Source organism: Gambusia affinis, linkage group LG06 (assembly GCF_019740435.1).
Source record: "Gambusia affinis linkage group LG06, SWU_Gaff_1.0, whole genome shotgun sequence".
Classification (NCBI taxonomy): Eukaryota; Metazoa; Chordata; class Actinopteri; order Cyprinodontiformes; family Poeciliidae; genus Gambusia; species Gambusia affinis.
The window spans coordinates 11,395,193-11,416,711 of NC_057873.1; the positions used below are offsets into that span (position 1 = coordinate 11,395,193).

General features: G+C 35.9%; 2 protein-coding genes across 3 annotated transcripts; both read left to right on the forward strand.

The window, feature by feature from the left end:
- Positions 1-3,319: 3,319 nt before the first annotated feature.
- On the forward strand, positions 3,320-8,345 carry si:dkey-243k1.3 (endonuclease domain-containing 1 protein-like). Of its 2 annotated transcripts, XM_044118836.1 has the most exons (6): positions 3,320-3,393; positions 3,545-3,661; positions 3,761-3,861; positions 4,014-4,128; positions 4,628-4,784; positions 5,458-8,345. In XM_044118836.1, exons 2-6 carry the CDS (start codon positions 3,584-3,586, stop codon positions 5,832-5,834), a joined length of 828 nt encoding a protein of 275 aa, XP_043974771.1. In that variant the 5' UTR covers positions 3,320-3,393; positions 3,545-3,583; the 3' UTR covers positions 5,835-8,345. The 2 variants fall into 2 exon arrangements, with proteins under 2 accessions (XP_043974771.1, XP_043974772.1); XM_044118837.1 differs by lacking the exon at positions 3,320-3,393 and having other exon boundaries at positions 3,462-3,661.
- A 564-nt stretch (positions 8,346-8,909) lies between these two features.
- Positions 8,910-20,725, forward strand: LOC122832264 (TRPM8 channel-associated factor homolog). The gene is made up of 12 exons (XM_044118838.1): positions 8,910-8,967; positions 12,708-13,442; positions 13,653-13,869; positions 14,266-14,551; positions 15,125-15,420; positions 16,059-16,224; positions 16,333-16,427; positions 17,399-17,609; positions 18,158-18,394; positions 18,890-19,113; positions 19,624-19,737; positions 19,901-20,725. Exons 2-12 carry the CDS (start codon positions 12,799-12,801, stop codon positions 20,132-20,134), a joined length of 2,724 nt encoding a protein of 907 aa, XP_043974773.1. The 5' UTR covers positions 8,910-8,967; positions 12,708-12,798; the 3' UTR covers positions 20,135-20,725.
- The last annotated feature ends 794 nt before the right edge of the window (positions 20,726-21,519 follow it).

A 21,519-nucleotide genomic window follows, 5' to 3' on the forward strand; every position in this document is an offset into this window, starting at 1 on the left:
AGGCTTGATCCACTCCTCATCATCTTTATTTGAATGATGTTCACAGATAAAGTATCCAAACACATCATATTAGATTAAAGTATTTGCATTCATCTATAAATCCAGATATTATGGCGTTTCATTCATAGGACATTTATTGACATTGTTCCCACTGAGGCCTAGACGTTTCCATTCACGTTAAAATAAAAACAGCAGCAGTTACATCATGTCAAGAGTGCAGACAAACATTCATATTAACTACACATTCTGAAATGCACTAATAGAAAAGATTTACTGGGAAAATGACAGGCCATTTATTTTCATTTTTCTTTCCCTGCTGCTGCCCCCCAGACCATGCCACCCTGGATAAAAATCCAAAGCTTTCATTCCATTGTGCAATTTTCTGGGTTTGTGTTTGAGAAGTGCTCAATAAATAAAGGTTTGTTGATTTTCAATCACACCATTTGACAATCAAATATTCCTTAATTTAGATTTGTTCCTTTTTTTGTGAAATTCTGCCTTTAAAAACACAATTTATCTGTTTTCATATGAGATGTTTCTCTCAACTACAGCAACACTGGATCTCTTGACCTGTTTTACTCTTTTGCATCATGTACATAAAGTTGGGTCAGCAATTTAAAAGAAATATTGAAATCGCAAACATTACCAGACCAGCTGAATGTAATTAGATGAATTTGTTACCAGTTTGAATAAATACATGCAGTCACCTGAACTCAGAAGTGTAAAAAGTTCAGAGGATAGCAGCTTTCAGTGACTGATTTCTCTTCTGATTTACTGCTTCTCTCAAAAACACAGACTTTTCCTGTTGAATCGGGTTTCCTCTTATTTGTGGACAGAGTCTGAAGATGCTTTTGAGTTGAGGATTAGGCTTAATCTGCGCCCAAGGACCCTGACTCCCTGTGATCTTTCAGAGTGACAAAACAGCACAGTCTTCCATGTTGAAGAACAGTCCACTAAACTCCAGGAGCAAATTAAAAACACACATTGATAATTTGAAGAGAAAAAAAAACACTTAATACTTTATCTGGTTAGTCGTTCCTTCTTCAAGCCTCAAATTAAAGGGTTTGTTTGTTTGTTTGTTTGTTTGTTTTATTTTTTTTTTTTTAAATGGTTTCAATTTAAAAAAGTCTATAATTTACCTGCTGGAGTACAGATCGAGTAAGTCAGAACCTGTCAGAGACTGGATCCTACATCTGCTAAATCTTTTCCAGCGGGATGAAGAATAATCTACAGAGGTCACATCGAAAATTCATCCAAAAGGTTCAACTCAAAATCACAACTCAACAGTGCAACCTAGAGGCAGAACTGCTCAACGACACACAGCAAAATGTAACAAGCTCTCATTTGATCAGCCACCACAAATGGTCACAAAATGAAGACATTTATAATTTGACAGAAAAATAAATAAAAACAATTAAGGACCACTATGATTATTTAAAACTCAAAGATATTGGCTTGCTGCTTTCTGAATCAGATTAATTTATAGTTTTTATGCATTTTGTTTTTCTTGTACACCTTGTTCCTTTTCGTTTTACAATATTTTTCAGTTCAAAATTTTAATATTACATCCAGCCAGATGAAATGTTGTGATATATTTTATATTTTTTTTAAACTTGTTTTGCGAAAAATATATATACATATATATTTTGCAGTGTGTATTCTAAACTTTCCAGTTAATAATCCAGTTTTTTAGCATTTTCACAAGAAACTTCAAATAAGAGGAAATGAAACTGTTCATGTCAGTCATTTTTGTTTTCTGTCTCATTTCTCTGCAGGCTTTGGCAAAAACAACTAATTGTGTGATTAGTTTAGTAGCAGTTCACTCGATTCTGGACCCGCAGACATCAAAACCTCTTTTACATTTTTTTTCTATCAAAAACAGAACCAATCTTCTTGTCTCCACAGAAAAGTTCGCACAAAGAAAAGAGACAGAAACATCAGTGCTCATAATGAACAATTTATCTTTAGATATCTGGGTAATCCTGAAGTTCAGGCATCAAAAACATGTTGGAAATAAACTACTGAGTTAATTTTCCAGGATTAGAACAAAGGCTTCTTCCTGACACTGGTATTTCTAACAGTTTAAGAGAGATGTTTTCTTTTTTTTAATGTAACTTTAGTAGCACATTTTAAGTTGAAGTGATGTTATTCAGGGTCTTTGTCCGTTTTCTCTCTGTGAACAACAGCCTGATGTCATGAGAACAGCAACATATGAGCACAAATCTTTCTGTTATCTAACCCGAAACGGCATGTGGAAGATTATTAGGGAACCTGTCAACATGAAACGCTAAAAATATTCAGGGACGTGAGGTCCTGATATGCAACATCCAAACCGAACATTGTTGGTTTTAGGATTTCTGAACAGATATGAACACTTTATTTGACTCAATAAACTAGTAGCTAACCATATTCTGCAAAATGATGCAGTCTCCTGATTATACATAATTACTTTATTTTCAGGGAAGCTGCTAAAAATAAAACATCCTTTACTGGAAACAGGCTTTATGTTGCAAGAAATGTGAAAACAGATGACTGGCATGTCAAAGGATACAGAAAAAGAGGCAAATAATACAACAAATATTATGGATAAATGGTTATAGCTTATGGATTATTCTATCAATAAGAAAATGAATATATTTCTGGGCTTCAATACCATAGGGTTAGTAAAATATTCTATGCTTGCAAACTAGAATATTCAATCATAACATTCAATAAAAATAGCTTTTTAATAGAAGAAAGAAATTTAGATTGTTTCTTAGGTGTATTTTTATTTTATCATGAAAGTATAAATCAAAAGCAAAAAAGAAAATCTTCCTTCCTCTTGAGTAGTTTAAAACTGAGTTTTGATTGTTTTGAGATCAAAACATAAACACTGAATTAAGTTGTATGGGTGCCAAATATTTTGCTGTATAAAATCTTTTGTCTTGGATGACAAAAGTAGGATTTAAAGTAAATTTACAGCTCAAATTAAAGAAATGTCTGTATAAATAAATATCCGGTTGTATAATCAGCTTACTAAAGTTTGATCTAGGGGAAAAACAAAATAAATTAGTTTTAGAAAAAATAGCTCAAACTAATGTGTTGGAAAGAAATTAGATAAATATCATCACATAACACATGAAAGGGTGCTGACACATGATGAACTTGCACATTTCACTGTGTGCTCTCACCTTTCTGGTGCTAATTGTAGCACTTTTTTACATTTTGCACTCCCACTTTTGGCCATCATCATCCAGGCATCACGTGTTAGTCAGATTTGAATTCGTCCTAGATTAATATAAAGCGCTGGTAAACATGAGGTCAAATAAAACAGGGGTCATTCAGGGCCAAAGGTGGTGAGGAGAAGTCCTGTAGTGGCAGCCGTGGCAAAGGACAGGCTGCAGCAGCAAGCAGGTGAGTGGAAATATACTCACACAAACACAGATGGCACAAACTGACTGTTCCTCCTCCCATGTGTCAGGTGCTGAAGTAATTCCACATGTTTTCATCAACCACTCTCCTGACGGCTAAATACACAGTAATTTGCTTTTTCCCATCTTTCCAGGGCAGCTGACACTCCTGGTTTTATCACCTTCTACTCAGAATGCAAACTTTGGCAGCTTTATGTGCTCTTTTGTCTCTCCTCTTTTCTGCTCATGCAGATGTTGTGGAGCGTTTTGAGGTTTGTTTCTTCTCCAGTTCCATCCAGACCTTAAACATTTCAAATGTATGTTTGGATGAATGTTTTCAGGAAACATCTGTTATGTTGTTCTTTCCTCAGGCTGTGCCAGAATGCATGACTTACTTTTATAAGGCAAAGGTGCCAGAATGGGGAGCGTCCACCCCAGGCGCTGCCTGTCTGTGTCAGCGCTTCGTCAACAGGTAGTTATAAGGATGAATGTTAACTCTGAGCACATGAAGCAACTCTGTGCTAAATTATTTTATTGTTCTTTGTATCTCCATGATCATGTGCAGCATACTGTGTTCTCTCCTGCTGGCATTCAGCTTTGTAATCATGGTCTTTGCACTTTAAGGTTTCATTTTGCCACACTGTATGACACCAACCATCGCATTGCTGTCTATTCTGCATATCAGTTTGAGCCCAGCAGTGGAGGTGGCAGGGAGAAGAGGTGGTTTGTGGAGCCTCAGGTGACACACAGCTTTACTCCGTTGACCTAAACTGTTTGATATTGTCAGAATTAAGTAGATGTTTAAAAGATTCTATTCCAAAAAAAAAATATTTCCATGACCAGCTTTCTGTTGACATTTTAATCTAGTCTGTACTTTATTTATTCCACAACAAAACTTAATGAAAAGTCAACACAAAATTAAACCTGACCCTAGCCCTAATGAAAAAGTAAACTTTTCATTAAGTCCCTGAAAGGTAAGCTTAATTAATACATTGAAATCCCTGCTAGTTTAGCTTAGTTGATTAACCTAAGCCACCTTTAAATGACTTTTACACACGAATAAACATCTTTATGTCCCAGTTCAACCACATTTCAACATCATCTTTTCTATTTCTCATCAACAAAAACTTTGCTTCGTCGAGGTGGGATGGCTTCGAAGGAATTCACTGCATGGTTTACTATTTGATTCCTTTTACAGCTTTTATGTTTAGGTCTCTGCATGTTCTGATGTGCTTTAGCTGGTGAATGACAGCTGGCAAGCTGAGATGAAGGATGGATACTGGCTGGGGAAGGACTACCCCGATGTCTACCTCGGAGAGAAACAAGCTCTGAACGAGGACTACACAAACTCTGGCTTTGACCGTGGTCACCTCAACCCTAACGGACACCATTCAGGTAGGAAAGACCAAATGCCGGTGTTGTATCCTTGAGGCACAGTAGGTGGTGCTATTGCACCAGAGATACAAGAGACAGTATTTATTGCTTCAGAGAAGAGCTTTCGTATGTCCTTTAAGTTATTTAAGTTTTAAATATTAACAAACCTGTGTTAAAATGAGAAGTTTTGTGATGTAAAAAATAACAATGAAAAGTTATTTAAAAGGTGTGTGAGACACATTTTGTACAGTCCAACTGAAAAACAAGAAAATGTAATGAGGAAAAAAAAAAAAAATCAATAACGCAATTGCATCAGTGCACATGGGTGGTGACAAAGTGTCCAGAGAAAGAAATAAAAATTGAAATGGTATATCTCAAAAAATGCACAAATGCAGTACTACTTAACCAAATTAACACAAAAGGACTAACGACCTAAAGAGGGTTAAGTGAACCTCCATCAATTAAGCAAAAATTACTAAACAGGTCAACACAAACTAAATTCAGCAACACTGACCGATAGTTTAGGTAAATCTGGAACACCTTACTGTCTTTTTTCACTTACTCCTCTTTCACATTCCAACAATGGCAAAACAATAAAACACAATTATTATTATATTTTTGTTCGTGTTTGTGTGAACAATTTAGAATACGTTTAGAATTAATGGTTACTTCAATAAAACTCTTTCTTTTCCAGTGCCCAGTCGTAATGCCACGTTAACCCTGACCAAGCCCAAAATGAATCAAGATGCCTGGAGGATCCATGAGTCTGACCTCACCACTCTTTTCCTTGAAAAGTGCTCAAAGGCCTACGTCCTGGTTGGTGCTGTCCCTTCAGCAGACAACTGGATTGTCAAAAACAACGTGAAGCGCGTCAACATCCCAGACTACGTGTGGAATGCCTACTGCTGCGTGGACAACAACGACCAGCCCATTCAGAGTGGCGCTGGTACCGCCAGAAACACAGAAGAGAACCATGTTGTAAAACGTTCACTGGATGAACTGGGTGCCTTCCTGCAGCAGTTTTCCAATGAACCAGTAGGGCAGCTGTTTTACAACAACTGTAGAGCATAAATAATAGGCAGCTGAAAATCTTAATGTGGTTCCCCAATGTTTTAGATTCCAAACTATATATTTGAACAACCAGCCTGAAATCAAACTTCTGCAGTTGCCTGATCCTGATCATTTTTTTAATGGGGCCAGGGTTTACCAGCATTCACACAAACTCACATTACAATCCAATTTAAAATTAGATTGCATTAGATACAAAACTGGTTAGCACATCTTGAGTAACAGTGACCCAACATAGATCAAAAGTAATTAAACGTATTCAATTAACACTACATTTCAATGGCTTTAATGGCAAACATATTTTTTAATTATATTAAAAATTAAGTATTAGTGGTTTTTCTTTCACACTGATGCTAAATTTGGTATCAATTGTTTATTCAATTATGACATACACAACAAATAGGAATTAAAGTATTTAGAATGGAAATCAGAAATATTAGGCATATTTTGGCATAATTACAACCACTAGATGGCAGCAAGGTGTCTCCAGTTTGATTCTTTATACATGTGGAATTTGCATCAAGAGCTTCTGATGGACATCAGCTTGATGTGAATTCATAGCAATATTCTAAAAAGGGTTAAAGCTAATGAAACAACCATTTACCTATTTAGCAAGAATCAAAATTAATAAAAGCATGTTTCATTGGACTTTTATGACTGATAGTTTGTGTCTATCTTGTAACTTGCACAGTCAGACGCCAGTAGAAAATACAGTTTTCCACTGGCGTCTGGAAAACTGTATTTTCTCTGAACCTTTATAGAGGTTCAGAGTTACTATCTATACATTTTATTCTTAATGTCACTGAGCACAAGCCCAACAGGCTCAGGTCTGCTTCATAAGACAGGAAAGAAGATGGTGGCTGCACAAATATGTTTCTGAAACAATCCAGCACACATGATGTTGGCTGACAAACTGGGCATTGATTGGTGTCCCCAGGTGTTGTAAAATTTGAGCTAAACCAAAACACGTAGAGGAGTACATGAAAAACATGATGAAATATAATATAAACAAAGAATTACAGCAAAGCATGAAGAGCACAGAATGAAAACTTTGCAGGATGTGAACCAGCAATGAATAATGAAAAAGAGAGCTTAAATGCATAGAAAAGGATTTATTACATCATAGTCAGGTGAGTCTAATCAAGGAAATATTGAACTTTTGTGAGAGATGAAACCAAAGCGATACATGCGACATGATCTCCTATTTATTCATCAAATTTGAAAATGTTGGAAACTGTTTCACACAGTCTGCTGCTTTTTTTCTTTGGAATGGCCTTTATTTTCTTCATTCAACTTCCTTAAATCTGCAAATTTCTTCAGAAAAGAGTTATTTGTCTTGTACATGACCAAAGATGTTTTTCCTGTTAATCTTGGACTTTTTATGTATTTGACGTATTGCTTCTCAGGCTGGAAAAAACCCTACAGACAAACTGAATTAATTTTTGTAAAGAATTGTGTGCTGAAGTTTTAACTTATTGTGGATTTTAAATTTATTCTTCCTACATCTAATACATAATTTGCATTCCATGGACAGGACTGGTTTACAAATTTTCTATATGGTTGAGGTTGGATATTTGGAGGTTATTTTAAATACTGGATGCCAGGCAGAGGAAAAATCTGAGACACCTTTTGTAAAACTTGGATGAGAAGTTTTGACAGGTGACCTCCAGAAGAATGGTCTTGTTGGTTATAAGCTCTACATACTACTACAAACAACTGTTTGACAGGAAGTCAAATGGTTGCTATTCTCTGCCACGTGCATCCAGCATCCTCTGATTTTAATTTTAAAATATAACTAACAAGGAAAGAATCTTTTTTTTTTTTTACTTAATGGGTACAAAAGGCAGAATAGCCTCAGCGAATTCAAAATTTGATTTGCATACTCTGTCTTGCTGTGGAAACAAATTGTTTGTCTGTTGCACCTGCAATTCTGCCTGCTCAGGTGGTTGCAGCTGCTGCAGTTGCTCAGCATCCTTGGAGTGTGGTAGTGCTGCTGGTATTGCACTACATAGACGTTTCTCATGTAAGTTTCTCTACCCTGATCTTGGATTAGAGGTGAACTTTCTGCTTGGTTTGCAGTATTGTAATTTGGCACCTCTCGTTTGTCCGTAGTTAGTGATTCTGAAATAAGAAGAAAGTTGTTGTATCATGCATCCTTCAAGACTGTTGCATGTCTACATCACTTAAGGTGTTGCGAAAATGAAAAAGTTCTAAACAATAGATCACGCGCTTGCCTCCAGAATTTCAGGATATGTGCTGAAACATCTTTAGGAAAAAATTTAGTGAAAGTCTAGATACCTTCAATTTAAAGCTTCTACGTTTAAATTGAACATAGAAGGTTCAAAACATTAATTTTTTGGCTACTGGCATTTACTATATAGTTTTGACTTCTAAGAATATATTTTTATGACATCAGCAGGTTTTTCCATGAGGTGAGGTTTTTTTTTAAGAATTGCGATATAGGTGACCTATAAAAAACATTAAGATATCCATACAATTGGTGAATATATTTAATCTTACTCGACCTGCATGGAATCGAGCATAAAAAGTGAAAATGTTTGCACAGTGTGTCCACTTTATAAATAAATGTTTTTGATAACTGCCTGCCTGCCTCACTGAAAACAACCTGATTATGAGCTGAATTTCTCTATGAGCTATGATTTATTTTTCAATCAGATAATAAGTCATCCAAAAACTATGACTAAATTAAAACGAGACACAAAAGAGTATAAGAGTGTACAGTTTTAAATGTATGTCCTTCTAGGGTCAAAGGTTATGTTTTTATGTCTTGGAGAGAGGAAAGGCAAAAAAGGAACCAACATTAAATATATCTGCTAAAAAAAAAGTTTGACATTTCTGATAAAATATAAATTACTTTTTGCATGCGGTTTATTGTCACATGCAAAAATGACTTCCACAGAAGTCATATGTTCCCTTTTCAGAAATCTGATCCTCCCTTCTACAGAACATTATCAATGACTCATTTCTCAACAACAGAACATGACAGAAAAGGAAACCATTAATGATTTACCATAGCTGTATAAGAGTCTGTCTGTACATTTCCGTCATTATGAGAGGCAAAGTTCTGCTTCCTCCCAGTCAAAGAAAAATCATCTGCAGATCTACAGCTCGCACAGTGAGTAACTGGTTACCTCATAGTTATATCAGTAAACTAAAACAATTTGTAGGTTTTCTTCTTGCCTTCGAATACAGGAAAGACAGAATTCTTCCTAGCTCTCATGAAAATAGTTGTAGAGCTTTTAAGTTTCTGAAAAGGTTGTAAGTTTGAAATAAGTGTTTCTATTGTCAAATTCTCAACCCAAAACAGCATTTTGAATAGTGACTGTGTACCCTCTAAAAGACAACTAAAAGCAAATAGACAGTTTCTACATTTTTAAGCAGCCAAAATATCATCCCTGCTTTCAGCTTGAGATAAATAAATCTAAAAGTATTATTCTACAAATTAATATCCAATCCCATAAACAATTACAGCACTAAAGACAGTTAAAAACACTTAATTTGCACATCAGTTTACTACAAAGTTAATTTTATTCTAAGTTAATTGACTATTGCCATTTTTTGATCACTTTTGATGACAAATCGGGCTGCTGGTCACTGGAATTTTTTTCATAACCTTGTCAAAATCTGGGGCTCTGTATTTACGAACAACATTAGTGCCTCAACAGTCACTTTGAGCCTTACTGTAGAGCAGTGTTTCTCAATTCTGGTCCTCAGCCTCTCTGTCCTGCATGTTTTAGGTCAGGTGTCCTCAAATGCAGGGCTGGAGGGCCGGTGTCCTGCAGGCATGTTGAACTAGGGCAGCGCTTCTCAATTCCAGTCCTCAGCCCCCCCCTACTCTGCATGTTTTAGATGTACCTCTACTCCAGAGCAGCTGATTCAAATGACTGCATGACCATCAAGTGCTGCAGAAGCCTGTTAATCACCCACATATTCAATCCAGGTGTGTGGCAGAAGGGAAACACCTAAAACATGTAGGGCGGGGGGCGTGAGGACCGGAATTGAGAAACACTGAACTAGGGACACATCTAGAAGTTGCAGGCACTCCAGGCCTGGATTTGAGGACCTCTGTTTTAGTTGTGTCTCTTCTGCAAAACGCCTGACTTGAATTATTTAAATGTTTTTTGTAGAACTTGATGGCATGCAAATGAGGTCATGCAATCATTTGACTCAGGTGTTCTGGACCAGAGACACATTTTAAATATGCAGGGCAGCATTTACCTCAGAACCAAAACTGAGAAACTCTGCTGTAGAGACAAACACCATCTGTATTTTCAGGTGGAGAAGGGTTTTCTGTGGATTTTGTCATTTTAACGCAGTAGAGCTCTCTCTGGTGATAACTTAAGTTAAGAGAAGACAGCTGACCATAAAGCACCTGCACCTTCAATCGTGCACATTGAATTCAAAATCTTGAATCTGAGGTTCTGAAATCTTATAAGTCATGTTACGACCAAATGAGCCACTGCTTGATCACTTGTCTCCTCTACTGATGCTGAAGACTTTTCTCTCTCTTTCTGAAAGAAATATATAAAATTACACTTTAAGAACCAGATAACAGTCAAGCATGGGCACAATTTGGAAATGTGTTACTCTTCTGCCCAGCTATGTGCCTTTCTCCACTGTGGAGTGGAGCACATCTCAAATTCTGCATAGACTAGATTCAACCATGGTTTGGAGAGCAGCTAATTTGTAATATTTGTTCATATTTTGGCATCTTTATCACTAAATACAGTACATGTAGAACTTTATGTTTGACATTTGACAAGATACATTGGGAAATATATTTCGACCAATGAGACTGATGTTTTTGGAAATGGAGCACAAGAAAAGATAGAAAAACAGAAGCTTTTTCTGTTTTATACAATCAATCAATCAATCAATCAAACTTTATTTGTATAGCACATTTCAGCAGCAAGGCATTTCAAAGTGATTTACATCAAATCAAACACAAAAATACAATGCAACATAGAATCAACAATAAAAACACAAGCCTTAGCTTCCTCCGACAAACTAGCCGTTACCTGTTCAGAAACATAATTCCAAACATTCTTTTCTCTTTGGTACATTTAAACACAGATGAGCAGATATGAATATCACAAAGGCCCAAGCAAGGAGGGCAAACAACAAGAAAGTGAAGTATTGTGTGGTGCAGGGAGTTTTAAATGTTTGTAAGTTGATCAATATGAAAGAGCCAGGAAATCCTAAGACCTTGTATCTTCTACCTGCTCCTTTTTGAACAAATTATGTAAAACTGCATTATTTTAGAAACACAAGCTAAAAATTATATTGGATTTTAAGCAAATCAAATTTTACAAATATTAAGTTTCTATTTTTGTATTTAGCTTAAACACAACTTGCAAATGATCACCACCGGCTTGATGATGTTAAATTAAATAATTTAATTTTATTTAATTTAACTTAATCCAAAGTTTTGTCATTAAATGGTAAATAACTTGCTTTTGAAATAAATTATTAACTTACATTAAGCTAATGTAAATCATTCATTTTAATATATTCCACTCATGAATGTTCTTGCCAAGTCATTATGCAATACTTTTTATTCACAAAACTGTTTTGCATAACCCAACAGTAATATGAATCTTAATTAAACTAGTTTACCTGTTATTATTTGCACAAATTTGGGAACTCTGTTTTCAATATTATTTATAAAAGTCCATTTATGTCTGGAATATATTTCTGATTCCTGTGTAGGTAATGATCTTTCTTTCTTCTGTAGAATCAGATTCATTGTAAACACATTAACATTTGTACATGATTAAGTGGTTATTAAACACAGAATTAGACAAGTGATAAAATTTTTTGGTAGCAAAATCTGGTAGCAAAAGTGTGGCAGCCTCGCTCCCCTTGAATCCTTTGGTGAAGAAACCAAAGTTTATTTTAGATTTTGTGTTCATTACTTGAAAGAGTAACAAACTAGTCTGACCAACATTTGAATCTTATGTCCTTTTAACATAGACTTCAGCGTTAAAACGTTACTGTGCATCATAATAAAAAATAAATAATTTTCTATATATGTTTGGTTTTTAAAAGGTATTGTATTTAGATTAAATAGAATTGTGAATAAAGTTAAACAATGAAAATCATTAAAATTTCTTCTAATAAGAAATAAATTTTTGTTATGAAATATTTTTATAAAATTATGAGACCTGAACAAAAAAGTTTTTTTAGGTTGGATATAAACATGTGTTTAGAGGTCTGGTACCTGGTTCCAGTTTTTAATTGACTTTTCATCAAAAATCTCAAAACTAAACTGTATTTTCTAAATGTTCCAACTATGAAGGAAAACAGGCAAATAAAATTCAGCTGATTATTCTTTACTTGCTATTTTATATTTAGAAGATCCAGTTAAGATATATTAATTTTATTCCCATATATTAAATATTTCCCTGGACTTTGCTTGATGCAACTTATGATTTAAGAAAAGAATGGCGCTGACCAATGAATCAAATCTCAAATGAAACTCACTAATTACAGAAAGTCTCATTCCTCCATGCTATTTGGAGCAGTTGGCCAGCAAACCAAGACCATGTTTTCTTCAACTCAAGGTTTTAAATGAACACATGGGGAAAATACGTTTAAAGAGCCATAACCTTTCTGTTGGTGTAGAAACAAGGCTATAATTTTAAAGTACAAGTAGCTCAGGGAGTTTTACTTGATTTTTATTAAGACTTTATTAAATTATTTACTTAATATTTGTGAATCCGTTAACGTGACAATGCTCGGTACTTAAATCTTCATCAACAAACCCCTTAAACTGTTTTGTAGGAGTAGTGCATTGTGATGGCATGACTGATATCATATAGCATTTTAAACTTGAGCATTTTGTCTCTCTTGCAGGAAGAGGCACTGACACAGCATCTCTTTGGAACAGCTTTCTTTTGTCCATTACCTTTTTCATACAAACTACAAAGCATTAATTCCTCCCATCATGTCCAACCAGTCGACCCAGTCTTACCCTCAGGATGCCTACAAGGCTCTGATAAGAGGCATTCAGGAGGTGGACCTTCAGGATTCCAGTGTTCCCTGTAACTTGGTGTTGACAGGAGATGCCTTTCCAATAGTGATCAACAGCGAGGGTCAAATCCTCATGGCTGCTTCAGTGTACGGCCGAGGAAGAATCGTGGTCCTGAGCCACGAGACCTACCTGACCCTCTGTCCTGCTCTGGTACGCAATGCTCTGACCTGGCTGGGAGGAGGGGAGTCAGCCAGCCTGTCTTTAGGTGTACCAAAAACAATGAAAGGAGTTGTTGATAACCTCGACAAATCCACCTACCAAGTCAGTCTTGTTGAGGAATTTAGAGCAGATCTGGGTGTCAGTGTGTATGTAACAGATGCGTACCAAGTGGGTCCAAAGGCAGAAGAGCTGATAACTTTCTTGAAAGCAGGGGGAGGGTTGCTCATTGGTGGACAAGCTTGGTGGTGGGATTCACAGAATGAGAATAAGAATGTAATCCTTGAGTTTCCAGGGAATAAAGTTACAGGAGTAGCAGGAATCTACTTCACTGCTCAGTATGGAAAGGCAGAAAAAGTTTCCATTCACCCAGAGATCCCAATCTCCTGTAGAGCTGTAGAGTAAGTGTAAACTTCTGTTTGACTGCAAATTCAGACATTTCTTTTTATTATGTAATCATTCTTTATGTGTACTTTTTAGAAATCCAATAGAGAGCTTGATGCTCAAACTCTCCATTATACGATTTTAATGGTGTTAATATTCAATAGTTATTTTCTCCTTCGCTCATCATCACATCTTTGAGTTTCTGTCTCTATCGTTTTCCTGCACAGTTGTGTGATGGATTTCAAAAAAGATCTGGAGTTCTTGCTGAAAGGGATTTCAGAGTTTGACATTAAAGGAGATGGATGTGCATCTGCAGCTTTGGTCCATGGTCCTCTTGCTTTTCCCATCGGTACCACAGATAAAGGAGAGACGTTCCTGGCTGGAACCTACTATGGTCGGGGACGGATCATTGTGGTGACACATGAGTCATTTCTGCAATATGAGGTGCAGTAAAGGAGATCTGAAAATTTCTTTTTGTTTCACTAAAAAATCCATTATCTTTTAAACAGCATGAACTATTATACTATCAAAATATTTAAATGCTATCATTGTAACGGAGGAGTCTTCAAATCTCCTTCATTACAACTTTGAGATGTGTCTCTGCTTCAAAATGTGAGTCAAATAATAAGTCATAAGCAGGATTCCTGATAACTTGTCCTCTTACTCAGAATACAATTCAGCCTTTTGATTCAGGCATGTTGCAGGACACCGGCCCTCAAGGCCTGGAGTTACAGACCTCTTGTATAATGTATGATTTCATATTCTACATCATGGTTATTGGCTGAGATCTAAGAATATTTTTAGTGTCTCTTCCTCTAAGTAGCTTCTCTTTTCTAACAGAAACTGGCATCATTTTGGAAGAATGCATTTGACTGGCTGGACCAAGGCAGAAAAGGAGTGGTTGGATTTGAGCCACGCATCAAACCTTTATCCAACTTAGCGTTGACATGTAAGAAGACAAACTTCAGCAAGGAGCTGAGTGTGTTTGTGTGCACAGCATACACTGACATGGATGCTGAGGTGATCCAAAACTTTGTGGTCGAGGGAGGAGGCCTGCTGATTGGTGGACATGCCTGGTACTGGGCATCGACACACATTGGCCAGAACCCCATGCGAGACTTCTCAGGTATGATACCACATTTCTTCATAATTATTTAAAATAATAAGCTAATAAACCAACCCAGTAAAACAGAAATATATACTGTAAGGAGTTGAGTGAATACCAAATCGATGTGAGACTTGGAGCTAAACATAAAAAAAACAACTTCAAAATAATAGTGGAAACATCTGGAAAGCTGGTCAGTCATAGTGAATTAACCTTTGATAGCTGCAGTGCCAATTCAGGTTTTCATGCAGATTATCAGATGGGGTGTTAATAATTATTGTCATGCCATATTTGTCAAAATGAAATGAAATTAAAATTATTTTCCAAATAAATAATAGAAAGGTATTATCTTTTGAGAGATTCCTGTCTTACTTCGATTTCAAACACAAATGTCTATTTGAAACATAATTTTAAATCTTTATCTGCCAGAGGTTTGAATAAATTTGGGCTTAGATACAATATAATGCAATTCTAGGCCTGTGTAGAAGAAAATTCCAGTTTTATGGGCATTTTGAACAGACTAGATTCTAATTCTGTCAGTCAAATAAAGATGAGAGATTTACAAGATTATTCTGAACAATTTCCTTGTTCTAGGAAACAAAATCTTGAGCAAAATGGGCTTGAGCTTATTAACTGAAACCATAACAGCAGATGTCTACAAAGCTCCTGATCCAAGCCAAGTCAACAAGCTCCATTTCCGTCATCTCCTGCATCAATTTGCTTGTCATGCTCTAGAGGGCATAAAACTCACTAAGGAAGAAGAAGAGAACCTAAAGAAACTGGGATCAGAGAGTGCCTCCTTCTTGAAGATAGAGGCTTACAACAACTTCTCCTACATACAGATTCTGTCCCTTCTGACTGACATTTTAAAGAAAGGGGGCATCCAACAGGTGGGTATTATAAGATTAATTTTCTGTTTCCTTCTGTACTTTAAATCTATTCAGTTTAAAAATAAGATATCAATGGATATTTCAAAATACTGGAAGAAAAATTATACATGGTCAAAAATTTTAGAAACAACCTTTTTGTGAATTTTCAGCTGTAAGTCTCTGTGTTGCTTCTCTCCTATGTTGTTATGGATGTATGATTCTGTGACCTTTCTATGTCTCTTTTATGTGCATTCATACACACTTACACCTACTGCACACTTACAGAACCAAAACATGTAAGACTGGCGACAATCAATGATTTATGTTATCCTGGAACATCCAAAGACTCTGTGATTTCAGCCACTGTGTTTCTACTAAAAACTGACTAAAACATGGAACATATTTATTCAATCCCTTATTTTATGTTAAATAGTTTTTATTTAACAGTTACTATTTTTAAAAAATCTGTTTTCACTTTGACATTAAAGTTTTTTGTAACAAGTTTTGTAAAAAATGCCAAACTCTGCTGATTACAATTTAATTATAAAAGCAACAGAAAGGGTAAAACATGCAAGGGGGTGAAAACGTTTTATAATAAATATCAATACTTTTTCAAACAACTGGTTTCTAAGAGTTCATATGAACTATATTATTTCAAGGTGAGTGAGCAGAATCCTGTGAAGAGTCCCAAAGACCATGCACTTCTCACTCTGGCAACCAGTGTGTATGATGCTTCCCTAAACCAGAAGGAGCTTCTGCCCTACATCATAAAGGATAACTATGTGGTCAAGAACCAACAAATCATGATCACTGCACAAACTGGAGGTCAGAGTTCACTGTTGTTATCGAATAAAGAAAAAATCTGAAAAAAAATTTTGTATAATGGTAAAAATGAAATAACTCACTGGCTTATTTTTCCTGATTGTGTGACAGAACATGAGGAATGGATCAGTACAGGCCTGTATCTCTCTCCTGGCATGAAGACAGAAATGATCTTACCACCTAAGTTTGTGAACAGGAAATGGACGGTAGTGTACATGAACTCAAGCTATTGCTGACTTTATTTATTTTCCCTAAACATTGTGCTAAATCCTAGAGCATTTCAATGAAATGCAATTCTAATATTACCAAACACTAGAGCTTTAAAGGGGACATGTAATGTAAAATCCACAGTTTTAGCACTAAAATATATTTTGGAATATTTTGGAGTGCAAAAAACTTTTTGTCTCTCCCATTGCTGTGTAGACTTCTTTATATTCTGTTTGGGCCATATTTTTCAATTTGTTCAGCTTTCTAGAATACTTGTTATGTTTTTTGAACAATCACAATATTTTCTGCAGAACTGGTAATTAAGGTCACGGACTTCTGGCTAACCAGTTTCATGAATCCAACATTTTTATATATTGCAGGTAATTTGTAGTCCAAATTTGTGGATACCAAAGCCATTTTGGATGCCTTTATCCACACAATTCATTACACTGCCTCTCGGCATCAGGTTGCTTAAGCACTGGTTCTTGAAGTGCATTGAGCAAACAAAGACTTTCCCCACTGGTGTGGGTACCTTTCCAAGAAAAATAAATAGCATTGTGCTTTCTGCTAATATTTGCACTGTTTACTTTTAGCTCTTTGAGGACATAACTGTAGTAGTGAGTGTTTTGAATTGTATAACTACATCTTTGGTTTGGGATTTTTTTATGCATTTTTTGTCTTGGGGAGCACATGATTCTAATCTATTCAGTGGCCTTTCTGCACCTCATGATAATTGTTATAGAACAGGTATAAACATGGGACCTGTGGAGGAATTTAGACCAAAGCATTACAGTTTCACTCTATATGGACCACAACTAAACGATTTAAATGTCAAAGGGAATGATATGATATGTCCTCTTCAATTCCTGCCTGTGTATCACATTTTAGTTAAAATATGTCCTGCCCCAAAATACACCAGAACCTTCTGCAAGATTTCAAACTCGTAATACTTGATCTATGTCACCCTTAGATCCAAATAGGCTGCCAAAGTGATAAGCTGCATAAAGAGGAGTTAAAGAGAGCTCCATATGTTATCAAGCGTTTCCCTATTACATCAGAGAGGATGCAGGTGTGGAACTTGTGGGGAGGACTCATCTACCTGCTGGCTCCACGTGATGTGAACGTGAAGGACGAAAAGATTGTGGTTCAGGAGGCAATCATTGCTCCTTATTACAAGTCTGGTGAGTGTGTCTCGTGCTCCATGAAGGGATATTTTGAGAATCCAATGGATGTGATGTGCTCTGAGTTGTCTGGTATACTGTGTACATCTTATCCATTCGCTGTTTAGTAACTCAAAATATAAAAACACTATTTTTCCCCTTCTTTTCCATTTCGATTGCAATTGTTCCTGTTTGTTTGGCTGTGTTATACATCTTGTTTGCTTCTTCAACTTTCTGGCTGATGTCTCATAATGTTGCTTTAATATTTTCTAACGCCATTTCTTCTGTGAAGTGAATAGTTTCACCTGCAGGAAAGCAGTTGCTTCCACCCCTGGATTCAAAGCATTAACTTTTAATCTGTCCATTTTGATTTGCAAATGGCTTGTTATGGTAAATTAGATCACAAGAGAAGCTAACTTTCAGAGAGACTGCTTACTTAGGTACATTTCAATTTTGGGAAATATACAATTCACATTGTGTACAGTTTTGCACTTGTATTGTTATTTGCTTATTTTTCCAGGTTTTTCTAAGTTGCTTTCATCACAACATCCATCCTTGGTTTACTTCAGGTGTAACTAAAGAAGCTGATTGGTCCTCTCTGCGTAAAGCTCCAGCACCCTGGGCAGAAATGGAGTTTGAGAACATCATCCTCACTGTACCGTCACACATCATTCGTGACCTGGAGAATGTTCTGGCGGTGGAAAAACTCTGGAATGCCATCATGAAGGGTGTTGCGGATCTGGCCGTCATTCCACAAAAGTTGATCCGTAAAGAGCGCATTGTGGCTGATGTGCAGATTTCTGCAGGTAAGGAAATGTAAAAAGAAGTAAAATGATTGTTGTATTTGCATATTTAGGATGAATAATTCTGCAGAAATTTCTTGTAATCTTGGCCAAGCAACTTAAAAGTGACAAATCTAAGCAAATACTTAACAAAAGGTAAACACAAATTGTATTTTTGATATTCAAGGTTTCCTTATAAAATGAGTTAAAATATAATTCAAAACTATTAAGATGTGACACTTTCCTTTACGACACAAATCTTTACTCATTTTATGTGCTGCATGAAAGATCACAGTACAACATAGCAATGAAACATGTAATAGAGTCCTGCTAAAATCAGCTTACGGACTTCTTTTTGTCAAGATATGATTTGATTCAAAATCATTTAATTTGTGGTGGAGAAAGAAGACAACATTGTTGCTGTGAGGAAAGCAGCTGACTGAAAATGAGAAAGATGTTGATTATTTTCTGATCTTAGTTGCACTGAAATCAGAACTAAATTATATTTTCTCCTCCCAGGTTGGATGCATTCAGGCTATCCCATCATGATGCACTCATCCATAGGAGCTGAGCTGTTCAACCCACAAGCTGCCCGGACCAAAGGTCTTTGGGGAGAAATTCATGAACTGGGGCACAACCAACAGAGAAGACCCTGGGAGTTTCCACCACACACTACGGAGGCCACATGCAACCTGTGGTCAGTGTATGTGCATGAGGAGGTGCTGGGACTTGACAGAGCAAAGGTGACTTATTATTTTTAGTTTGAGTATTTTAAATGTGAGTTTTTTCCATTTATTTATGACTGTTTATGCCTCAACTAATCACATTCCCCAAATCATAGAGAAGAAGCAAGAGCAGCAGTTCAGGAATACTGAACAGCAGCAAGCTTATTATTGTTGCTGAACAACAAATATTCTTCACATCATACAGCAGATTGCACTGCATGGTCAGCCTGTATATACTGAGTACTTTAGCATATCAAACTTCTACTGTGTAGATAGAGATGTTTATAAGTTTGTTTCACTGACATCAAATAATTTTATGGAAAAGCCTCACAAAGTCATCTACTGTCACGACAAGTAACAGGGAAGACTTGATGAAGATATTTATGTTGCAAGTCTAGAATTGCCTTTAGACTCTATGTACATGTTGCAACAAACATGAATCTGGTAATGGTCAGATTATGTTTATCTAAGTCACAGAGTGAACTTTTGTTGCCTTTATCTAAAATCAATTTGTTCTTTTTAATCCAGGCTCATGACTCCGTAACTGCAGCCAGTCGGAAGCGCTCTGTGGAGGAATACGTTAAAAGAGGCAAGAAGCTCAGTGACTGGAAGGTTTGGACCGCCCTGGAGACATACCTGCAGGTCAGTGAACGCACAGATAAAAGTAATTTAAAAGAAAAACAGTAAAGGTTTGGTTGAATGTTAGTCTTCCAGTAGGTGAATTGATAGTTGTGGTAACAGATGAATGATTGATTGAATGATGCATCTTGGATTCATCTGCATAATCCTGTTTTCTTCTTTGTAGCTCCAGGAAAAGTTTGGCTGGGGCGCTTTTAAGAAGGTGTTTGCTGCCTACCATGACATGACCAACCATCCCAATGACAATGAAGGGAAGATGAACCTGTATGCTGAGACTTTCTCCAGAGCTGTGAACATGAACCTGACTGGATTCTTCAAAGCCTGGGGATGGCCCATCCAAATAGCCACTGAGGAGAAACTCTCCAACCTGCCTCTCTGGTCCAATCACCCAATGGCCTAACATGATAGCCTATAACTAAAACTCCCACTGTGTCATGCTAAAACTGTAACCTGGTTTAATTGATAATAACAGCTGTAGTTTGTCTTTTCATCCCAGTAAAATGCTTTAATTATTGAATGATTACTGAAATTAATCGTGATTATCAAGGAATGATTTTTGGGGTGATTGATTTTAAAGACGATATTAACAATGAGATGTGATGTTTTGTTGGAGAAAGAGGAATCATTAGAGAAGAATTAGCTTAAAGAAAAGAAGCTAATTGAAGCATCATAAAATGCAGTTAATGAATCAGTTTATAAGCATGTTGGCCAATGACTCATGAAAAACAGCAAAAAAGAAAATCACTGTTTATTATCTTTTGTTCTACTCATAGATCACAGTTCTAATTTCTTTAAGTAATTACTCTTCTCTCTCTCAGTACATTTAAACAATCATTGGTTCCTTTATGTTTTCTGGTCTGACTTGTAATGTCTTAATGCTTGTTTATTATAACCGTACTGCTAACCACAATTAAGTTTTCTTTTCTATTTTCCACTTGACTGTCTTGCTGCCAAGATATTGTCTCAAGACATTATAAAGATTGATATTGCATTTTATTGTGTTTTCCAGAGTCCAATTATTTCAGCCAATGCCAAGAAACAGCAGCAGCAAACTCATCAACCACAATATTGGATAATATTATTATGTATTTGTATTTTAGTGACTGTGAAGCAAATTTGGGATAGGCCTGTATGGCAATGTTGTGCAATGTACAAGGAAAGGCAGTTTGGTTAGTTCTCACCATCTGTCTCCTACACATCCCTACTCTTTATTTAAACAGTTATTACATTATTAGTACATATATTAGATTTTTTTTGCAAAGCTTTAAAATTTGTAAACTCATATTCTAGCTGCAAAATTTGGATTTCAACAGAGATATTAAAAACATGATATATAATTGATGATCATTTGAGGATGATGCATATCTTCCAGTGGATATTAAATTAGTTTCATTTTTAAAAATGTCCTTTGATAATTTTGTGGTTCTTCATCATTGGAGTATGAGCAGCGATTTCTTAATGTTCATATAAATACAATATAGCCTGCTATATTTCTCTGTCAAATTGGTTTCAGAAGGTGAAAACAATTTTGTTAGAGCTGTAAAATTTACTTTTTTTTTGTAATGCTCTTGACTATCCAGACAGAAGAATTACACCTTCTTTTTGTCCTCTGTTTTACTGTAATTAATTTGCTTTGTGCAAACATGCTTTTTGCACAAAGAAAAAATATGTTGCAAAAAACATGTTGCTAAGTCATGTTATATGATTTGATAATATCATATAACATGATTGAGAAAATTATTTGAGTAAAACAAAACACAGCATTTTAGTTAACTAAAATAGAGG